Raw genomic sequence first — 18,302 nt, 5'->3', positions numbered from 1 at the left:
TTCGCTCTCCCTCGTAAGGGCATGGAGTAGCATTCATAATTTAGACTTTCGGATAAGTATTTTTATTTTAGGATGAGGTTTCTATAAGTCCTAGGCTTTATGAAAACAAATTAAAGCCACACTTCAAATCCTTATCCGAAAAGTACTTTTGTCATGTAAATCATGGCTCTAAAATCAATTTCCAACACCAACAATAAAATTTAAAATAAAAAAAATATTGTAGATCTTACGAATCTGAAAACAATAATTTTTAAAGTAAAATGGATGGTCTAGACAATTTGTTACAATATACTTTATTTTTAAAGCTTGAATCTTCTTTTTTACCGCCATAATGTTCAAGTCGAGAAGAGTCCTAACTTACAATTTCGATGAGTTGAGGTGAGGATTTACTAATTTCAATAGGACTGCAGCCCTATTAAATTATTTTCCTTTATTTAATAGAGAGAAATAATATGAAAAGCTAGGTTCCATGATCTTCTAGATAAGCTTTAGAGAAAAAGGCTTCATTCGATTATTGGACAGCTCTAAAGTTATAAAATAAATTCAAAATGCAGCCTTTTTTGGGCTCTAATCCATTCTTTCTTTTTTCCCTTTTTTTTTTTATGTGGCACACGGTATTTCTCTCTCCCTCAAGAACGTAGTATGATTCACAATAACTCCATTGATCATGGTTCATTAGCATGTCGCCTCCATGGGTTCAACGGTGATGGAAGAAGCTAAGACGTACAGTTCGATTTAACATATTTTGCTTCTGGGACCCACTTCACTTTACCACCGTCCAACGGATTGATGTGACGGTGATTAGCTCATGACCAGTCAGAAGATCCAAAACTTGAGAAACAAGAAATATTTAGGAGAGAGAAAGAGGCGTAAGCATGACGCCACAACAATCCAACTAATAAAAGCACTTCTGCCTCTTATGCAAAAGAAGCAATAAAGGGTACAATATATATTTGGAAAATTGTGCTGGACCGCATTTGTACAATATGCGGTCCAGTGGTATAAAGCTAAATAGTTGGTCCATCTAAAAACAAGTGCATCGAACGGTCCAAATGATTATTTTTTTTTTAATTTTTTTTTTTTTTTTTCATATTCATGATCTCCATGTTAAAGATTATATATTCTCTAAAAAGTAGGATCCAATTATATTTTAAAAATACATTTATTGCCAAGATCGCATTTCTGCAATATACGGGCTAGCCACATAGAGACCGGGTCCATATTTTAAAGATGCAATTTCTAGAGAGCCTAGGTCTTATGAAAATAAATTAAAGCCTCACTTACTTTGGATATTGGAAGGAAAAAGTCTATATAATGATAAGGCCCTAAATAATCAAATTGAGTCGCACCTCAAAAAATTAGCAGAAGAAGTTGTTTTAATGCTGAGGAATCCTCATATCTGATCATCTTGACCTTTAGATACATGGACATAAAAAAAATTGTCTTCAAGTCTTGAAAATAGTGTATCTTGGAATGCATTATATAGGCGGTCAATTTTCAAGTATTCATAGATATGCTTGATATGCACTATTTTTTAAGCTTGAAATTTTATAACTAGAGATGAAAATAAGCATTCAAATACATCATATAATTTTTTATATTGAAATGACATCTGTTGACATTATTTTGAAAGTGCGCCTTACTTTGATTGTTTAGGGCCTCAGCTTTATACAAACTAACCCGATTAGAAATATCTATGATGGTTTTAAAATCAATTTTAATACATACTATAAAATTGAAGCTCAAAAAATGATACAGATCTTATGGATATGTGAATACTTAATTTAAAAGTGAAATGAATGGTCCAGATGATATGCTACAATATACACTGTTTTTTCAACCAAATATCCTAGTTTTTTCATAACCAAAACAGTCAACGCCGATAAGGTGCCTCAATGACATTTTTTAGAGGATTTTTAGTTTGAGGCTTTACTTATGATAGGGCTGCAGCCGTATGAAAGCATTAACCCAATAAAAACAATATCAATTTACTAAAGTAAACATTCTCCTGCTCTCAAAAACCATATTTAAAATAAATAAACACAAAAGTTTAAATGGAATCTCTCTCCCTCCATCCTCTCCAACACACACGCCCACAGACAAACAAATAAACTCCTTTTTTTCCTTCTCTTCTCTCTCGAAGGAGTATCCAAACAAGTTGAAAACGCGAAAATCTCACTCCTCTTTATCGGAAAGAATCTCTCTTTCTCTCTCTAAACATAGAGAGAGAAAGTCTTTCTCTCTCTAAATATAGACATAGAGACGAAAGTCTCTCTCTCTCTCCGCGTAGACAGAGGGAGGCGCTCGACAATCACCCTTTTTCCATTGACAATCTCTCCCTCCTCTCCTCTGTGTTCACACACTGTGCCCCACATTCAGATCTCTTTCTCTCTCTAAACCTTTAGAGAGAGAAATCCAAGAAGACCGACAAAAACCCTAATCCTCGACTCAGGAACTAGCCATGGACGACCGTCGTCATCCACGCGCGCCCTCTAGCTCATCTGAACCACCATGGTCTCTCCAAGAAACCAAGAACCTGCTCTCGATTCTCTCTCTCCTCGTCCCCACGACCAAGCCGAACAAGGCCCTGTGGGCCATGGCTTCCGCTCAGATGAGAGAGAGAGGCCACAACAGAGCACCCCACCAGTGCAAGTCCAGATGGGAAGGCTTGCTCTCTCTCTACAAGGTCTTTCTCTCTCTAAATCTTGTGGTGGTGCAATAGAGTGATGATTTTTCTAATGGTGGTGTTTTCACGATCAGGGTGGCGATGGAGCCGGGCCCTTTTGGGAGGAGTTGAAGGCAATAGTGGAGGCGAAGGAGGAAAGAGGAAGTGAGATGGCAGGGAAACAAAGGGCGGAGAAGAAGAAGAGGGAGAGTGAAGGGGAGGTGGAGGAGTGGTTGAGGAAGTTGACGGCTGCGGAGGCCGAGTGGAGGGCGGAGGTGGAGGAGAGAGAGAGGAAGGCTTGGGAGAGAGAGAAGGGGTGGAGAGAGAGTGTGGTGAGGTTAGAGAGAGAGAGGGGGGAGGCCGAGAGGAGGTGGTGGGAGAGGGAAGAGAGGAGGCGGGCTGCCGAGGAGGAGACGGCCGAGCGCACCCACACCCTCGTCGTGGCCATATTAACCGAGCTATTGAGGCGGTAATAGCCCTTGACTCTCTCTCTCTCTCTCTCTTTCCACTGTTACGATCTCTGTTATTCTCTCTCTTCCATTCCCTTCTTCTGGTTCTTAGTATTGAAGAAGCATATATGCTTTATCTAGTCAAATATTATAACTTCTTGACCCTCTCTCTCATACATAAATAGATTTCCAGTTTTCCACCCATTTCTCAATGGCATGCATCCCATCCATCTCTAGGGCATGCACCTCACCCCATTTCCTTCCCATATCCAACATTTCATCTCTCTCTCTCTCTCTCTCTCTCTCAAACTGTTACATATGGGTGAGGTTTGTATATGGTGAAAACCTTATACTATTGAAGTAAGGTGCACCTCGCAACTATGCTACAGATTTGGTGCCGCAAAGCCTTGAGATAATTTGAAAAATATATTGTTGCCCCCAATTATGACATTTAAGGTTTCATAAATGGTGAGGATCAAGCACATCTATTCACACTTGAAAATCGACGGTCTTGATAATGTGCCAGAAGCTGAACTATTTTAAAGGATTAGAGACTTTTTTTTTTTTTTTCATGTCTATAAATCTCAAGGTCAAGATTGATCGATTTGAATCAGCGTAGGAACAATCTCCTCTGGTGGGTTCTTTACTCCACCTTACCCGTACAGGTTGACGCCTTATATAAACCTATTCCATTACCATATTAATCTCCTTCCTTTTTTTTTCTTCTCAGACATGCACACCATTTCCATCCCTCCTCCTAATATATTTCACGAGAAAATTCAAAGATTTTGGAATTAAGGGGCATCAAAGTCAGCATTTACAAATGATTTAATCTAAGTATTCTCATTGCTATGCAAAATGATCTCTCTCTTTTTTTCTTACCATCTTTTAACGTGCAACAGCGTCGATTCCTGCATGTGCGTACCTCTGTGTGTGTTGTTTTTGAGATGTTAATGGTAGTAATGGACAGTGGGATGTTATATTGAGGCATCCACCCCCCTAAACACTGATGCCATTGTCATTTATCTGTGTTATTGGTTTGGTGGAACCGGTGCTTTTACACCTAGCTGAGTACAGTCGAATTGAGTAACTCGACCATGCACTGTTGGTAAGGTGAGTTAGGGTGCCCCACATAAAAAAAAAAAAAACTCCAAAGAAATAAAAAATAAAAAATCACAAAAACAAAAATGGAAAGTAACTTATTTATTAAGAGATGCACATGGTTTTTACGAGTCCATGTAGAAATGAGTCACCTTTTAAAAATTTTTTTTTGAGATGGATATTTGGACTTCATTTTTAAGGTCATGTGATCTCTAACATGGAGATCATGAATATGAATAAATAAATAAATTCTGAAAAATAGAAATAATAATTTTATTAAAAAATATTTGGATCATTAGTTTCAATTGTTTTTAAGTTTGCATCCACCTTTAAGATGGATGCTTTATGCTTTGGGATCGCATATTGTAGAAATGTGGTCTAGCCCGCATGAAATAATTTTACTTAAAAGATATGATTGTAGATGATTTGGATGGTTTTTAAGATGATTTTAGAACTTTATTATTTGTCTATTTTTTTTTGTTTCCTTGAAATACTCAAGATATGAATCAAATTCTTCTACATTCCTTTATAGAATTTTTTTTCATCTACCTTAGTCTTCTAAGGATTTCTGTCATATCTTTTAATTTTTGCTAATTTTTTATCTAATTTTTATATTTTTTACATTTTTTACTTTTTAACATATTGTTGGGGTGTACATAACTCAACCAAGTCCTGTTGCACTCCGTGGAATTACTCACCTCGGCCAAAGGCCGTTTTCAAATATTGTGTAGAACAATGGCTTTAGAGGTGCAAATCACATGCAATATTAGGAACAATGGCTATTTCTCTCCTGATTGAAAACTTCTTTATCTTACTTCTTTTCATGATGGTAATTTAGTCTTTCTCTTGGACCTAAGTGATTCCTTTTCCAAAATTAGGAATGGCCTCAAAGCCTGGTCAGAGTGGTAGAGGACTCCTTCATCTACCCAAAAAAACTCTGTCCAAAATTGATCATTAATATCCCAAGTAGTTTTTGTAAATAAATAAATAAATATATAAGAAAGAAAGAGAGATAAGCCAAAACCATAACTATTGAAGTGTGAGTGTCTTGCAAGTTAAGTAGCCAACAAATGCTAGCCGATATTATTTAAAAATAAGACTTATAAATTTATGCATCCCATTTATAACAATTTTTAAGTGAAGCTTTCCATGTAGGCTTTGTTTTAGTGGTACCTGTTGGACTTCGTGGATAAATAGAGGTCAATTATAGTCGGTGGGTACAGCATGCTCCATTGGGGAGCATGTTGTACATTTAGTCCCTCGAACAAAAGAGCTATTTCAAAAGATCTTTTCAATATGAGACTGTTTTATAAAACTTTAGAATTACCATACGAGTATTTTTAAAAAAAGAAATTGACCTTTGAGTTCTTAATGGCTTTGATCTACTATCTAAAAGCGAAGTTGTCTATTCAATTTTATGACATTATTTTCTTAGGCACATAAAAATGTGTAGTGCATTTCAATTTCTTTTTCTTTTGAAGTTGGTTGTTAAATCGAGGAGGTTACGTCCCAAATGGGAGTCCTAAAAATAATCCTAGATCATATTTTACTTGGCGGAGTGAACATACAATATGCTCCTGCGGAGCATATAATCTTTTTAGCTTAGTTTATATCCATAGCATGAAACATATGGCGAAAGTTGAAAACAAAAATAAACAAGATTAAAAATCGTGAGCCTAGGTCTGGCTCTCCTTGGGGGGCAAGTTTAACATGTATTTTATGTATGAAAAAAGTTTATATAAGGTTACAACCTTAAAAAGTAGAATTAAGGTGCACCTCAAAAACCATTGAAAAATGAAAACCTTCTAATTGATATATAGCTATGGACAATGAAAAATGATTTCAAGTCTCAAAAATAGTACATCTTTCATTACGTTATCTAAACTGTTCATTGTTAAGATTATCATGTGTTCATAGATCTACTTGATTTGAACCATTTTTAGAGTTTAAAATTTTATAATTAGAAATTCAAATAGACTTTCAATTCATAACAGAAAAAATTTGGCAACAAAATTACATCTTATGTCATAGATACTCCTTGTCTAAGGTTGCAACCTTATGCAAACCACAACCTTTATGTAAAAGGAGAGATTCATTCAAGGTAAGAGTACTTAAACCATAGCTGTTAGTTCCATTTTGAAAATTTAGTCTAATTATTTACTTAACCTACCCCCAAAAAAAAAAAAAAATAGTATTGGAATTCACCTACTAATAGGGGAATCTTTGCATAGGTCAAGATATCTTGTGCTCATTAAACTTTAATTGATTTTGGATTTGGTTCATCGAGTTGAGATGTATTTGAATGAGAGGGTTGGAGAATCTCATACATTTATATGGGCCTGCGGATATGGGCTTACCTTTAAGGGATTTGACATGGGCCAAGTGAAATATCAAATAGCAGTATTCTTGCTTTGGCACTGTTAGCTCCAAAGAATATTTCACTTTATTTTTTATGTTGCTGGTTCCTTTGTGTTTATATTTATCCAATTGAGAGAGAGAGAGAGAGAGAGAGAGAGAGAGAGAGAGAGAGAGAGAGAGAGAGAGACTTAGCAATGTCTTGTAAATTATTTTTTCCTAAATATAGTGAAGAGTTATAGACCCAATTTTGCCCAAGATTGGTGTTTATTTATCTAATTTTAATCAATAAAGAAAAATGCATTTAAATTTAGATGCAGTTTCTATAAGGCCTAGGTTTTATGAAACAAAATAAAGCCTCATCTCGAATCTTCGCCTAGAAAGTGCTTTGAGCATCAGAAATCTCCATGATGGTTCTAAAATCAATTTCCTACACCAATTACGAAATTTGAAGCTAAAAAATAGTACATATCTTGCGGATTCGTGAACACATATTTTTAAATCGAAGTGGATGGTTTATTTAATGTGTTACTATATGCACTATCTTTAGGGTTTGAAATCTTTTCTTGTTTTACAATCATAATGCTCAAAGCCAAGATGGTTGATTTGAGAGATTTTCGACACCAAAACAGCGATTTTGGTGAGTTTTGTAGTGGGAGTCAACTTATTTTGATGATAGGACTGCAGCCCTATCAAAACATTTTCCTTCAAATTTTTAATGAAACTATAACATCTATTAGGTCCAACCGGAATTAGGTTTTTAAGGCTGCCTAACTAAGTCACACTCATTCATTGAATCACAAGCTCTTTTTAATTGAGACAAACTTATCTGATTAGCAACAGAAGCATGTCATGCCGAAATCAGTGGCGTCTAATCCTAAGATTAGGATTTCCATGGATAAAGTATAGTTGTACTTTGTACTATAAACGGCCAACAACTTGTATTGAAGAAGCTAGTTCTATTGCAAAATATTCTAATCATATGGGTATTGTATACTTCAACGGCAAGAATGTCACAATCATTTATTGTCATCATATATAAAATTTGGTGGTTAAGAGTATATCACAATGTTTCAAAAATTTATTTTTCAACTTCAAATCTGGTCAATGGCACACTAACAATCACCCTCTTTCACATTATTTAAACTATAATAATTGTGACCTTCTAGTACCAGTAACAAGTAACCTTGTTGCATACTTTCTCAATAAAGGAATAATATGCCCATACCATAGAGAAATTCATTTCTGAATTTTTAAATCTAAGGGAGTTGAGGGAAAGAAAACAATGGAAAGCGAGATCTCATTGGAGCATGTGAAACTACTATCAAAGGACCACCAACAATAGGAGGAGAGAAGTCTTAGGGTAACATTTAGCCGTTGACATTAGCAATACCACATCATAAATTCAATTCATGTTATTGAACTATGTAAAAAAAGATCTTTTTAACTCCGATTCCTACAAAAAAGAGGTTTATAAAACACAAACTAACTAAAAAAGAGGTCTATGAAAACTACATATTGAACTTCATCATTACTAGAGACACTTATGGAGGAACGAATGACAAGTAATTTAGGGACTAGGACACATATTTTAGTACATATAGCCATATATATACTCTTCCATTGCCTAAATCAATAGAGAGAGTATTTACATTGAGACTATTTACCTTTTGTATAGGAAGGTCACAATTACTTATAGTCATCCGATGTGAAATCTGATAGGTTGGGTGTGTCATAAAATTCGAGAAATTTCTTTTGAACTTTGAGCATGGTCAATAAAATGAATGCAGCCACCCAATTTCACATCTAATAGTCAAGATTAATCGTGACCACCTTATACCAAAAGTAAATTATCTTATTATATACCTTCCCATTAATACATTACTCCTTTTGTTTAGGCTGAATACCTTAAAAGTTCAAAAAACCTAAAATTACACCTAAAGGGTTTTCACCAAGGGAGTAAATAGACAGTTTGGTCCCTCTAAAGCATGAAATCTTTTGGGTAGAGATAAAATCTTCGGTGAATGTAATTACCATGCGCTTGTTTTTAAGATAAAAGTCCTTTGCCAAAGGATTTCCTACTCCTTTGGGAGTATACTATCCATTTACTCCCTCGGGTAAAATACGTGCTAGGGATACTTTTTAGATCTCAAATTTGGGGATATAATTTCTAAAATGCAAAATAATCTCAAAAATTTCAAAATAAACTCTCTATACACTAGAAAAGAACTATTTCCTCAAGGTTAAGAAGAAACCGTACAATTTTTGAAGGGCAAGATCTAAGTGCCACAAAACTTAAAATTCAATTTTTTTTTTCTTTTAAAAATAATATTCTAGTAATTCTTATGTGATTTCTAAAATTTTACACTAAAAAAATTTCTGAATAGGTGCTTTGAGCAAGGGAGCAAGTGCACAATATGCTCCCATAACAGCATAATATATGTGCTCAAGTCTGTTTTTAAGAGTCCCAGGGCTCAAAGCACAACCTAATCACTGCAAATCCACATCCATCTCAAATTCGTGAAGTTAGAGCTTCAAAAAACTCCACATCCGATGATTTTCGGAAAAATTGAAATAAACGGTCCAAAATTTTGAAAAGAAAAAAATACATACAAAAGAAGGAATAAGATACATAAGGAGAGTCAACGGGTGGGAATCTGATTCAAAATAGGGAAAAACCGGATTATTCCATAGAACCGAGTCCTCTGTTGAATACAATGATCGTGAATAGCACTTCCCAAAAACTAAGTGAAAGAGGCTCACCTCGACAGTTAGCCAATCGGAAGCGCTCTTCATCAGTCTGTAAGCCAGGTAAGCTCTAGAATAGAGTCCACAGTGTCTCATTCTTTGAACTCCAAAGTCATTTTATTTCAGATTTACGATGGTAACCGAGATGATAGACTAGCATAATTTCTGAATTTATTGGATAAAAAATCAATCTCCAATATAACCGTTATTATGCTCTATTATCAGGAATAATAGTTGGCATGCAACAATACCTTTGTCATTGTATATGAAACTATTTTATTGCATTATTTCTAGGTAATTAATAGATTTAGGTTTACCTTTTGGACGGTAAGTTGAAGATTTATGTAAAAGGTAAGGTTTGTATAAGGTTGCAACTTTAAACAATGCACCACCAAATTTTATTATAAATATAATTTTGGTGTCAACAGAATTGTGAGGTTGTGTGAGATGGTGGTGCTGCGTATTTACTGCAAGCGTTCGATGTGTGTTTTCGTATAATATGCAGTGTCCAATGTAATTAGATGGTACTCATGGAATTTGGAAATTGAGAAAATGAATTTTTGGTGCGATTTATGATGTCAATTATATTAGATCGTGCAGATGTCAAAGCCTGCAAAATAACATATTTAGATGTGATGCATTGAGCAGTTATCCAAAAACAATTACTAATATTTGACCATATTGGCACATTTCACTTTATTGGATGCAATCCCACATGTCGGACCTGTGTCAAAGCAAGCAAGTTCTGAATGGTTAAAAGTAGCTACCACATGAGATGTTTTTTCTTTCTTTGAGCCATGGAAAAATTAACCATGTTTCAATAAAAGTAGCAAAACATATGACAATATTGCACAATAGGAATATTATTTATAAATTGAACATTAATTATTAATTTTTCCTATATATTATTAAAGGGTGCGATTAGGCTTTATGTTGAAAAGTAAAGCCACACCTCAAACCCCCATGGGAAAATATTGTTCGGCGTTGAAAAACCCCTATGATATACTGAAAACATATTTTTGCCCCTAATTATGAAATTTAAAGCCCTCGAAATAGTGCAAGTTAAGGGAATCATTCAAAACTTAAAAAGGAAAGTCCACAATGTGTTATAAGATACACAAGGGATAAAAATCTTTTTTTTATTCTCACGTCCGTTGATTAAGTTCAAACTTAAAAAAAAAAAAATTTCGAACTTTGTGAGACACCCAAATTATCAGATTTCACATCATATGGTTATAAGTAATTGTGACCGCCTTGTATCCAAGAAAAATGATCTCATGGTACACAATCCCTAATTTTTAAGGTTGATATAATTAATTTGAATATTTTCCAACACCGACCTACCTTAGGGCTTTAAGGTGTGGCTTTACACTTTTTATAAACATTTTCTGTTCATGAATTCTACAAACTCATTACATTTTGATAGTCCATATGATTTTGTTTATTTTCTTTTGGAATCTTAGGAACATGTTCCTCAAGTAAAATCGGCCACCATAATTGTAAGAAAAAGGTTCTGATTCCTTGCTAACCTTGAAATGATTATAGTGATTCAAGGGATAATTACTAAATTACCTTTGCATCTTCAGATTGGATAGGATCCAAGGGTTATGCATAGGGCTGGCAATGGGCTGAGGTTCGACCCGACCCATCTGCTTGACTTGGCTGCCCCCTCGACCCGCCCACCATAAAAAAACTACGTCCTAGGCAACAAAATGTAGCTTTAGGGCCGGGCCAAGCCTAGGTTTAGGCCACAGCAAGGGCCGGCCCAGTCCAGGCTAGCCCGGTCCTTATTTTTGTAGTTTTCCTTTCATATTTTCTTTAATTGAATTTGGCCTTGCCCAATATGGGCTAAGCCACGCTTGAGCTGGACATATGGGGACAAAGCCGGGCCAAGGATGGGTTGGGGGCAAATTTTTCCACTGAATTATCCCAAGATGTATAACTATATTTTTGTTTGAAATGTAAAGTTGTAGAAAGAATATTATAGTTTGACAACAAACCTTAACATTCAGGAAAATATTTGAAGGCAAGCATTCCAAATCTTGCATCCAACTCTGCCCAATGGTGGATCCGTCGGCAGGATCTCCACTGTAATTTTGCCCATCAGATGGAGATCAACCTGCCTGCATCCAACGGTGATCAACATGCCTGCGTCCATTAGTGATTTTGGTGGTCACCAACTTCCCCATACTCTTATGATGCCCAGTGTCTATACAGACGGGATTATATCAAGAAAATAAAATTGAATGTGCACACTGAATGTGCTTGGTACACAATAGGATTTTAGTTTTTGGGATTGGCCAGATCTAGGTGTTTAAGAACTCAGTCACTTTTTATAATTATTTACATAGTGATTTTAAAGTAGATCCCAACTTTTCATATGAAAAAAAGGGTGGGTTTATACAAGGTTGAGGCCCAAAACAATAGGAAAAGAACCTGCGCTTAATTGGTTAGCACTTAACAATTTGTATTGCAATGTCGTAAGCTCAATTCTTATCAAGGGTAGAGGTCCTCTCCCCACCAACTTTACCCTAAAAAAAACAGCCCCAGACAATCAAAGTAAGACATACCTCTAAATAATGTCAAAAGATCACTATTTCCCAGACTTGAAAAAAACCAGGCGTTTCTTTTTCTCGAGTCTATACTTCTTGGGGGTCGAGATGATCGATTTGAGGGTTTTTCAACATTGAAATATCCTCTTCTAGTGAATTTTTGCGGTACATCTTAATTTAATTGTTTAGAGCCTCAATCTGACAAACTATTTTCACAAAAAAATGGTGCTAGGCATGCATCTCGCCCGATGAAGCCAGCGTACAATTTGCTCATGTGGGAGTACAATATAACTCATATATATACCTCCATATGTATACTGGTTATTGTAAACTTTTGTAATTTTTCGTTGACCGAGGGACCAAATGAACAATTTTATTTCACGCGAACTCGAAGTCCTTTTCCAAAAAGGGAAAACCAGTGAAGGACTATGAGGATTTCTTTAACACGAGGTGGTCGTCAGCAAGATTCCTTGCAAAAGTACAATTTTTCAGAAAATTCTTATAAAGGCGTATGTTTTAAGGAAGGAAAATATTTTGATAGGATTGGGCGCTATCAAAATCAAAATAAGTAAAGCCTCACCTTAAAATTCACCGAAAATTGTAGTTTTGGTGTTGGAAGATCCTCAAATTGATCATCTCGACCTTGATATGATGGTTGTGGAAAAAAAATGAGTTCACCCTCTAAAAATAGCATATATTATAACATATTAGGTAAACAGTCTATTTTGCCATAAAAATACGGCGTTGGAAATCGATTTTAGAGGCGCCATGGAGATTTTCGATACCCGAGTGCTTTTCGGACAAAGACTGAAGGTGAGGCTTCACTTTGTTTTCTTAAAGCCTAGGCCTCATAGAAACATCCTTTTGAGGAAAAGTATTTTAGGAAAACTCTATTATATATGGAAAATGTTTGCCTGTGTGGCCTCATTTAAATATTTGTCACGTATCCGGTGACAACAACGTGTTAGCATTGTTTATGATTTTGTGCTCCTGGGGGAGCAGACTTCTCATCTAACCCCATGCACAAAACCATGGGTATTTTTAGGATCATAAATTTTAGGGAGTGTCGACTACTATTCAGAAACTTATTCCCAATAAAGAAATAATAATAATAAAATATTTTACTTGAGAGAACAATCATACACTATGGTCGTTTACCATAGATTGAAGCATTTGCATCTCTCTTCTTAAGAGCAACTTTGCGAACACGTGAGGGCATAATTAATGCGAAAAATTTTAATAATTATTTTATTTTCTACTTTTTGCCAAGATTAATACAATATTTTACTAATCTTATTATTTCCTAAAATAAAGCATCATGAAAATAGATTTATATTTGTTTACCAAACTGATAAATATGAATATAGCAGAGAATGTGGGGATTTTACAATCAGGATAAGAGAAGCTTGATCTTGGCAAATTAGTTCCTTCTTCATTGCTGGCACAGCCAGCTGCTTTTCTACGAGAAAAATACTTCCAAAACTACTATAAAATGGATCTAAAGATGAAGTGAAAATATAAAGAAATAAACAAAAAGAACTTACCTACTCGGGCTGGTTGACTCGGGATACCCGAAACCTGGAATAGGGGCTCGTATCAGGACAGCGGGTTGTTTATGCCATTGGCTTCTCATTCACCTTGGAAGTTGACTGAAATTTTAATGGAGAAATATTCAATTATGATATTGGGTTTTTTAGGGGGATATTAGGTTTTTTCGGGTTCAATGATCTAGATCTAGGGTTCGGATTTAAGCTCTTAGGTTTCTAGGATTGAAGGCTTAGGCTTGAGAATAAGGTTTAGGATTTTCTACCTCCGGGGTTTAGGTTAGGGTTTCGAAAGGTTTTGGCTAGCATAGGGGACTTTTGTAAGTACCAAATTTAATCACTTTTAATATTAATTAACCATTTTAATTATATTATAACGTTCAAAATAGATTCACAAAACTCTCTTTTATAATTAATAATTATTTGTGATTCACATTAAAATTAAATTAAAAACTTAAAAGTTAACAAAGTTTATTAGTATTTTTATTTAAAATTCGTATAATTAATTTCTTAAATTAGTTTTTAAGTGACTTTAGTCTTGAAAAGTCAAATTTTCATGACATTTATAATTCCTTATTAACAAATTTTGTAATTCCACCTTGATTGAAAAATAATTCTTAGTTATTAATAAAAATTGTAATTCCACCATGAGTGAAAAATATCTTTTAGTTATGAGACTCATTTATTTAATATAGAAAAAAGTTTATAAAAGGTTGCAACTTTAAACTGTAGACTTTAGGTGCATCTAAATAATCCATCGAAAAAGGCTATTTTGATGTTGGAAAATCCTCTAATTCATCATCTTGACATCGAAATGTATGGAAATTAAAAGAAGAAGAGGAGAGATTCCGAGTCCCAAAAATAGTGCATCTTGCACCACATTATTTGGATAGTCCATTTTCAAGATTTTGTTATGTTTGTAGATCTACTTGATTTGAACAATTTTTTGAGTTTTAAATTTTATGATTAAAGATAAAAATAGATTCCAAGGCTATCCTAAAAACTTTTTACACTGAAATTACATCTTATAATAAAATTTAGAGGTGCATCTTACTTTGATTTTTAACATTCTTAAAAAGGACCTTGATATGTGATTTCATAAAATTTCTTTTGATTTACATCTATTTTTATATCATGAAAGGAGTGCAAACTCCCTCAAATAATATTTTGTTTAGGACAGATAAATTAATTAACATTTAAATTTTATTTTAAAATATACTAATTTGGTAGATCCCTAATATTTTATCAAGGAAACATCAATTGGTAGATCCATATTTAGATGGACCATACAACTTGCTCCATGGGAGCGTGTATTTTCCAAACAAGTGGCCTAATGTGAGCATTTGGTGGAAGCATTGAATGTTGTATCACGTGTTCTACAATTGACTTCTTCAAAAATAATGAATATCTAAAAGCAAATGATAAGAGGGCCCTATCAATTTAACGTATATCACCAATTTCAAAGTTTCTAAAAAGTAACACCTTATGAAATAATAGTTTGAATTGGGAAATAAAGCAACATATCAAATTTAATTAAATTTCGTAGTCATCTTATTTTCTAATATTTGTTTTAAATATTATAAATTCATAGAAAAGGTTCAATTTTAAAAAAATTTAATGACAATTACAATAATTTTGTTTCATGAGCATCACTTTAAGAACTCATATTTTTAATTAAGAACTTATATCTTTAAAATTTTTATTAATAAATGTAAATTTAAATTTACAACTACAAATTTATAATTGAGCAATATTATCAATTAATACAAATTTAAGTTGTGTAGTAAAATAATATTAAATTTAAGTAAATTTTAGATGAATGTTATTTCCAAATATTTATTTTGAAACTATAAATTTATTTTAGCAATGATTTCAAAATGCCAAACTTTAAAAAATTAATTAATAAATGAGTTTAAAATTCTAACTTTAAATTAAAATGTATAATTAAGAAATACTATTATTCATAAACAGAATTAAATTTAAGTGAAAATTTTATAATTGAGCAATATTATTATTACTTAACAAAAATGAATTAAAATGAAATAATTTTTATTTACAAATAAAATTAATTTTCATAAAAGATGCTCATATGATTCTTTATGCTTTTATTTATTTACTTGACATTTAGTGAGCAAATTAATATGTTCAAAATACTTCCTATGTATCCTGCTCGATTCAACCATGCAAAAAAAAAAAAAAAAAGCTCTCAAAGTCATAAAACAGTAACCGAAATTAGTATGCATATCTCGAATTGGGTCAAAAACATGTACGATCTTTGCAAACCCATTGAATAGAAATTTTTTTTAAAAAAGCAACAAATAAGCAAAAATAATATTAAAAAGTGCTAAGCTTTTAATTTAAATTAATGAAAAACGGGTAGGAGCCTTCTCCCCTACTTACTAACCCAAAAAAAAAAGTGTTAAAGCAAATAAACTCCAAAGCAGCCAATATGAAACGTAAAAAACCATAAGAACCTCACCAACCATTCCTTAACAAAATGAGTTCAAATTGAAACAACTATTTAAATGAACTCCATCAATTGCAAATTGTAGACGTATAATTCAGTGAAACCGCCATGTTTGATATCAGTCCTGAGATAATTGAGTCATGTCAGCTTGCAATATTTACCGCTCTGCGTATACGCTGAAAAATGTGGGCTCTCAAATCACACTAAATAATTGAAAATACAAAGAGTTTGGGGAATTCAGTCTTGTTGGATTTATGTGGCTTTTAAAAGCATTTATGAGTGTGTATTGAAATACATTTATTATAGTGAAACATAAACTCAGTAGGAGTGTAGTCCCTCGATGACCATACTAAGCGAATGATGTTTGCTTATACCGAATTGTGCTTATCAATTTAGGCCAGTCAGTTGAAAAACCCAAGGTACCTAAGCATAAAGAATTAACCGATGAGGGTTTTGGGTTAGCCTTTGATGAGGTCGGAGCTTACGCATAGATAAGTGAGCCGAGGGACTGTGTGACCCTTGTGTGTGACGGTAGGCCTACTGAGACGGGGGCCAAAAGCTCATCCATGTTCCATCACACGGCATGCATATCGATAGATTGTTTGGGAAAGCCAGATATCCACCTTTGGGTGAAGCGTATGTATGTGCGAGAGATACCCCTATGCACCATAGAGCTGTGGCCGCATCAGGTCGTGGTGACCTTGACTAGTCTCTAGGGGACTACTTGTAATCCACAGACTGGGATTGCGACCCCTTGATTTATCGTTCTGACTTTGGTGACCCGCTAATAAGCTTCTGCTTAGACTGTGGATCATGGGAAACACTGAGTCGGTTCGATAAAACTAGTGTGGTCTGTAGTCTACAGTTGGAGGTGGAGTACCCCATATTTACAGATTGAATTCCTAAAACCATATGGATCCTTTCCCATCCTATTAATTTAATTGTATTCATTTTATTATTGAAATGATTTTAGTTTTATTATTTTAATTTTTATGAATCTCTCAATATTTTAATTATGATTTTTGGACTTATAAAATACAATTATTGATTTTACAAAGTTGTAAAAATTGAAATATATATTAATTCGTTTTATTTCATTTTTTTTTATTTTTTATTTATAAAATTCTATGGGGACCAAAATGCACATGAGCCCACCATGTGGCATGTGGGTGGGGGCCCACATGTGCCACAAAGGGGTGGCACGCCCCACCCTTTGGATACTCTTTAATTGTTTTGTGTTCAAGACTTTGAGTTTTGGTAACTTTGATTCGTGGCATGTGATCAAAATTTTGGAAGGGAAAAATTGACCATAGCATATTTTGTTTTATAGCAAGTTTGTTTTCAAGGGATATGGTTAATTTGAATAGATATTAAATATTGACCTTATCTTATTTATATTTGGTAATATTTATTTACTTGATAATATTTGACATATCCTTATGGAATATGTGACATGGATCATACAATTTTATGGAATACATGAATTTATTTTATTTAAGGAAAGAGGGATAATGGTTAAAGCACATTCCATAATGTCGATGGTCCATCTATGGAATGGATGACTTAGATCTTTCACCCCACAAGTTACCTTGATCAACGGTCTAGATTCAATCTCATGAAAGAGACAAACTATGAAAAAACCTTAAGAAACCCTAAACTTAAATATTCACTATAAATAGGGGCGCTCTTGCCCAATCTCTACATAACCACTCTCTCTCCCCTAACCTCTCTCTCACCTCTTTCTCTCTTAGTGGGGCACGCCCCACTCTCTCTCTTCCATATTTCTCTTCTAATTTTCACTCTCCAAAACCTTAGGTAGTACTCTCTCTCTCTCCTCTCTAGACCTAAGTTAATTTTAAGGGTTGGAAAAATTAGAGGGGGGCCTAAACTAATTTTGGGGGTTATGGTTTAGTAGAGATTTTAAGGGGTGGTCATCTAGTTTGGCCGAAATCAGCTATCCCGATTCGTGATTGAAGCTAGACCATAGATCCCACGCCATTGGATGTGGTGATTCGGTGTGGAGTGTAAACAGCCCGGTTGAGGTAATCTCTAGCATCTTTTTTTTTATTTGTTTGTTCTTTTATTTTATATTATCAAGCACAATATTAGGTTGTATGAATGGCATCAAGTAGTTGAAATTTATTTTATTGATGCGTTATTTATTTTGGAATTTCTATTGCTTGTAATAAGATCATATGTGAGTGATCTTGTTGCCAAAAATATAAGGGGTTATTATTATTAAAAAAAAATTTATATTTGCTCGGCAAAAGATCACATAGGTCTTTCTTTCAAGTCTTTTGTTGGTGTTTTGTAGAGAGAAAATTGGAAATTGAAAGCATGAAGGAAATGAATAAATGACTATACGGAGAATAAAAAACAAACATTATTAAAAACATATTGGGATTTTCCAAAACAAGGAAA

General features: G+C 34.0%; 1 protein-coding gene across 1 annotated transcript; it reads left to right on the top strand.

Moving 5' to 3' along the window:
• Positions 1–2,082: 2,082 nt before the first annotated feature.
• Positions 2,083–4,118, top strand: LOC148781079 (uncharacterized). Its single transcript, XM_088873607.1, has 2 exons — positions 2,083–2,686; positions 2,761–4,118. Exons 1-2 carry the CDS (start codon positions 2,462–2,464, stop codon positions 3,136–3,138), a joined length of 603 nt encoding a protein of 200 aa, XP_088729733.1. The 5' UTR covers positions 2,083–2,461; the 3' UTR covers positions 3,139–4,118.
• Positions 4,119–18,302: the final 14,184 nt, after the last annotated feature.

This window comes from Amborella trichopoda, chromosome 8 (assembly GCF_054954075.1).
Source record: "Amborella trichopoda isolate Santa Cruz 75 chromosome 8, AtrichopodaSantaCruz75HAP2 v2.0, whole genome shotgun sequence".
Taxonomy (NCBI): Eukaryota; Viridiplantae; Streptophyta; class Magnoliopsida; order Amborellales; family Amborellaceae; genus Amborella; species Amborella trichopoda.
Note: the sequence above shows the minus strand (reverse complement) of the source record. Positions and strands in the feature narration are given on the sequence as shown.

Bases quoted from the DNA above. Each gene is read 5' to 3' on its own strand.
- LOC148781079 (XM_088873607.1), top strand. From the start codon at position 2,462: ATGGACGACCGTCGTCATCCACGCGCGCCCTCTAGCTCATCTGAACCA. The intron at 2,687-2,760 runs GTCTTTCTCTCT...TTTCACGATCAG, and splicing joins GCTTGCTCTCTCTCTACAAG to GGTGGCGATGGAGCCGGGCC.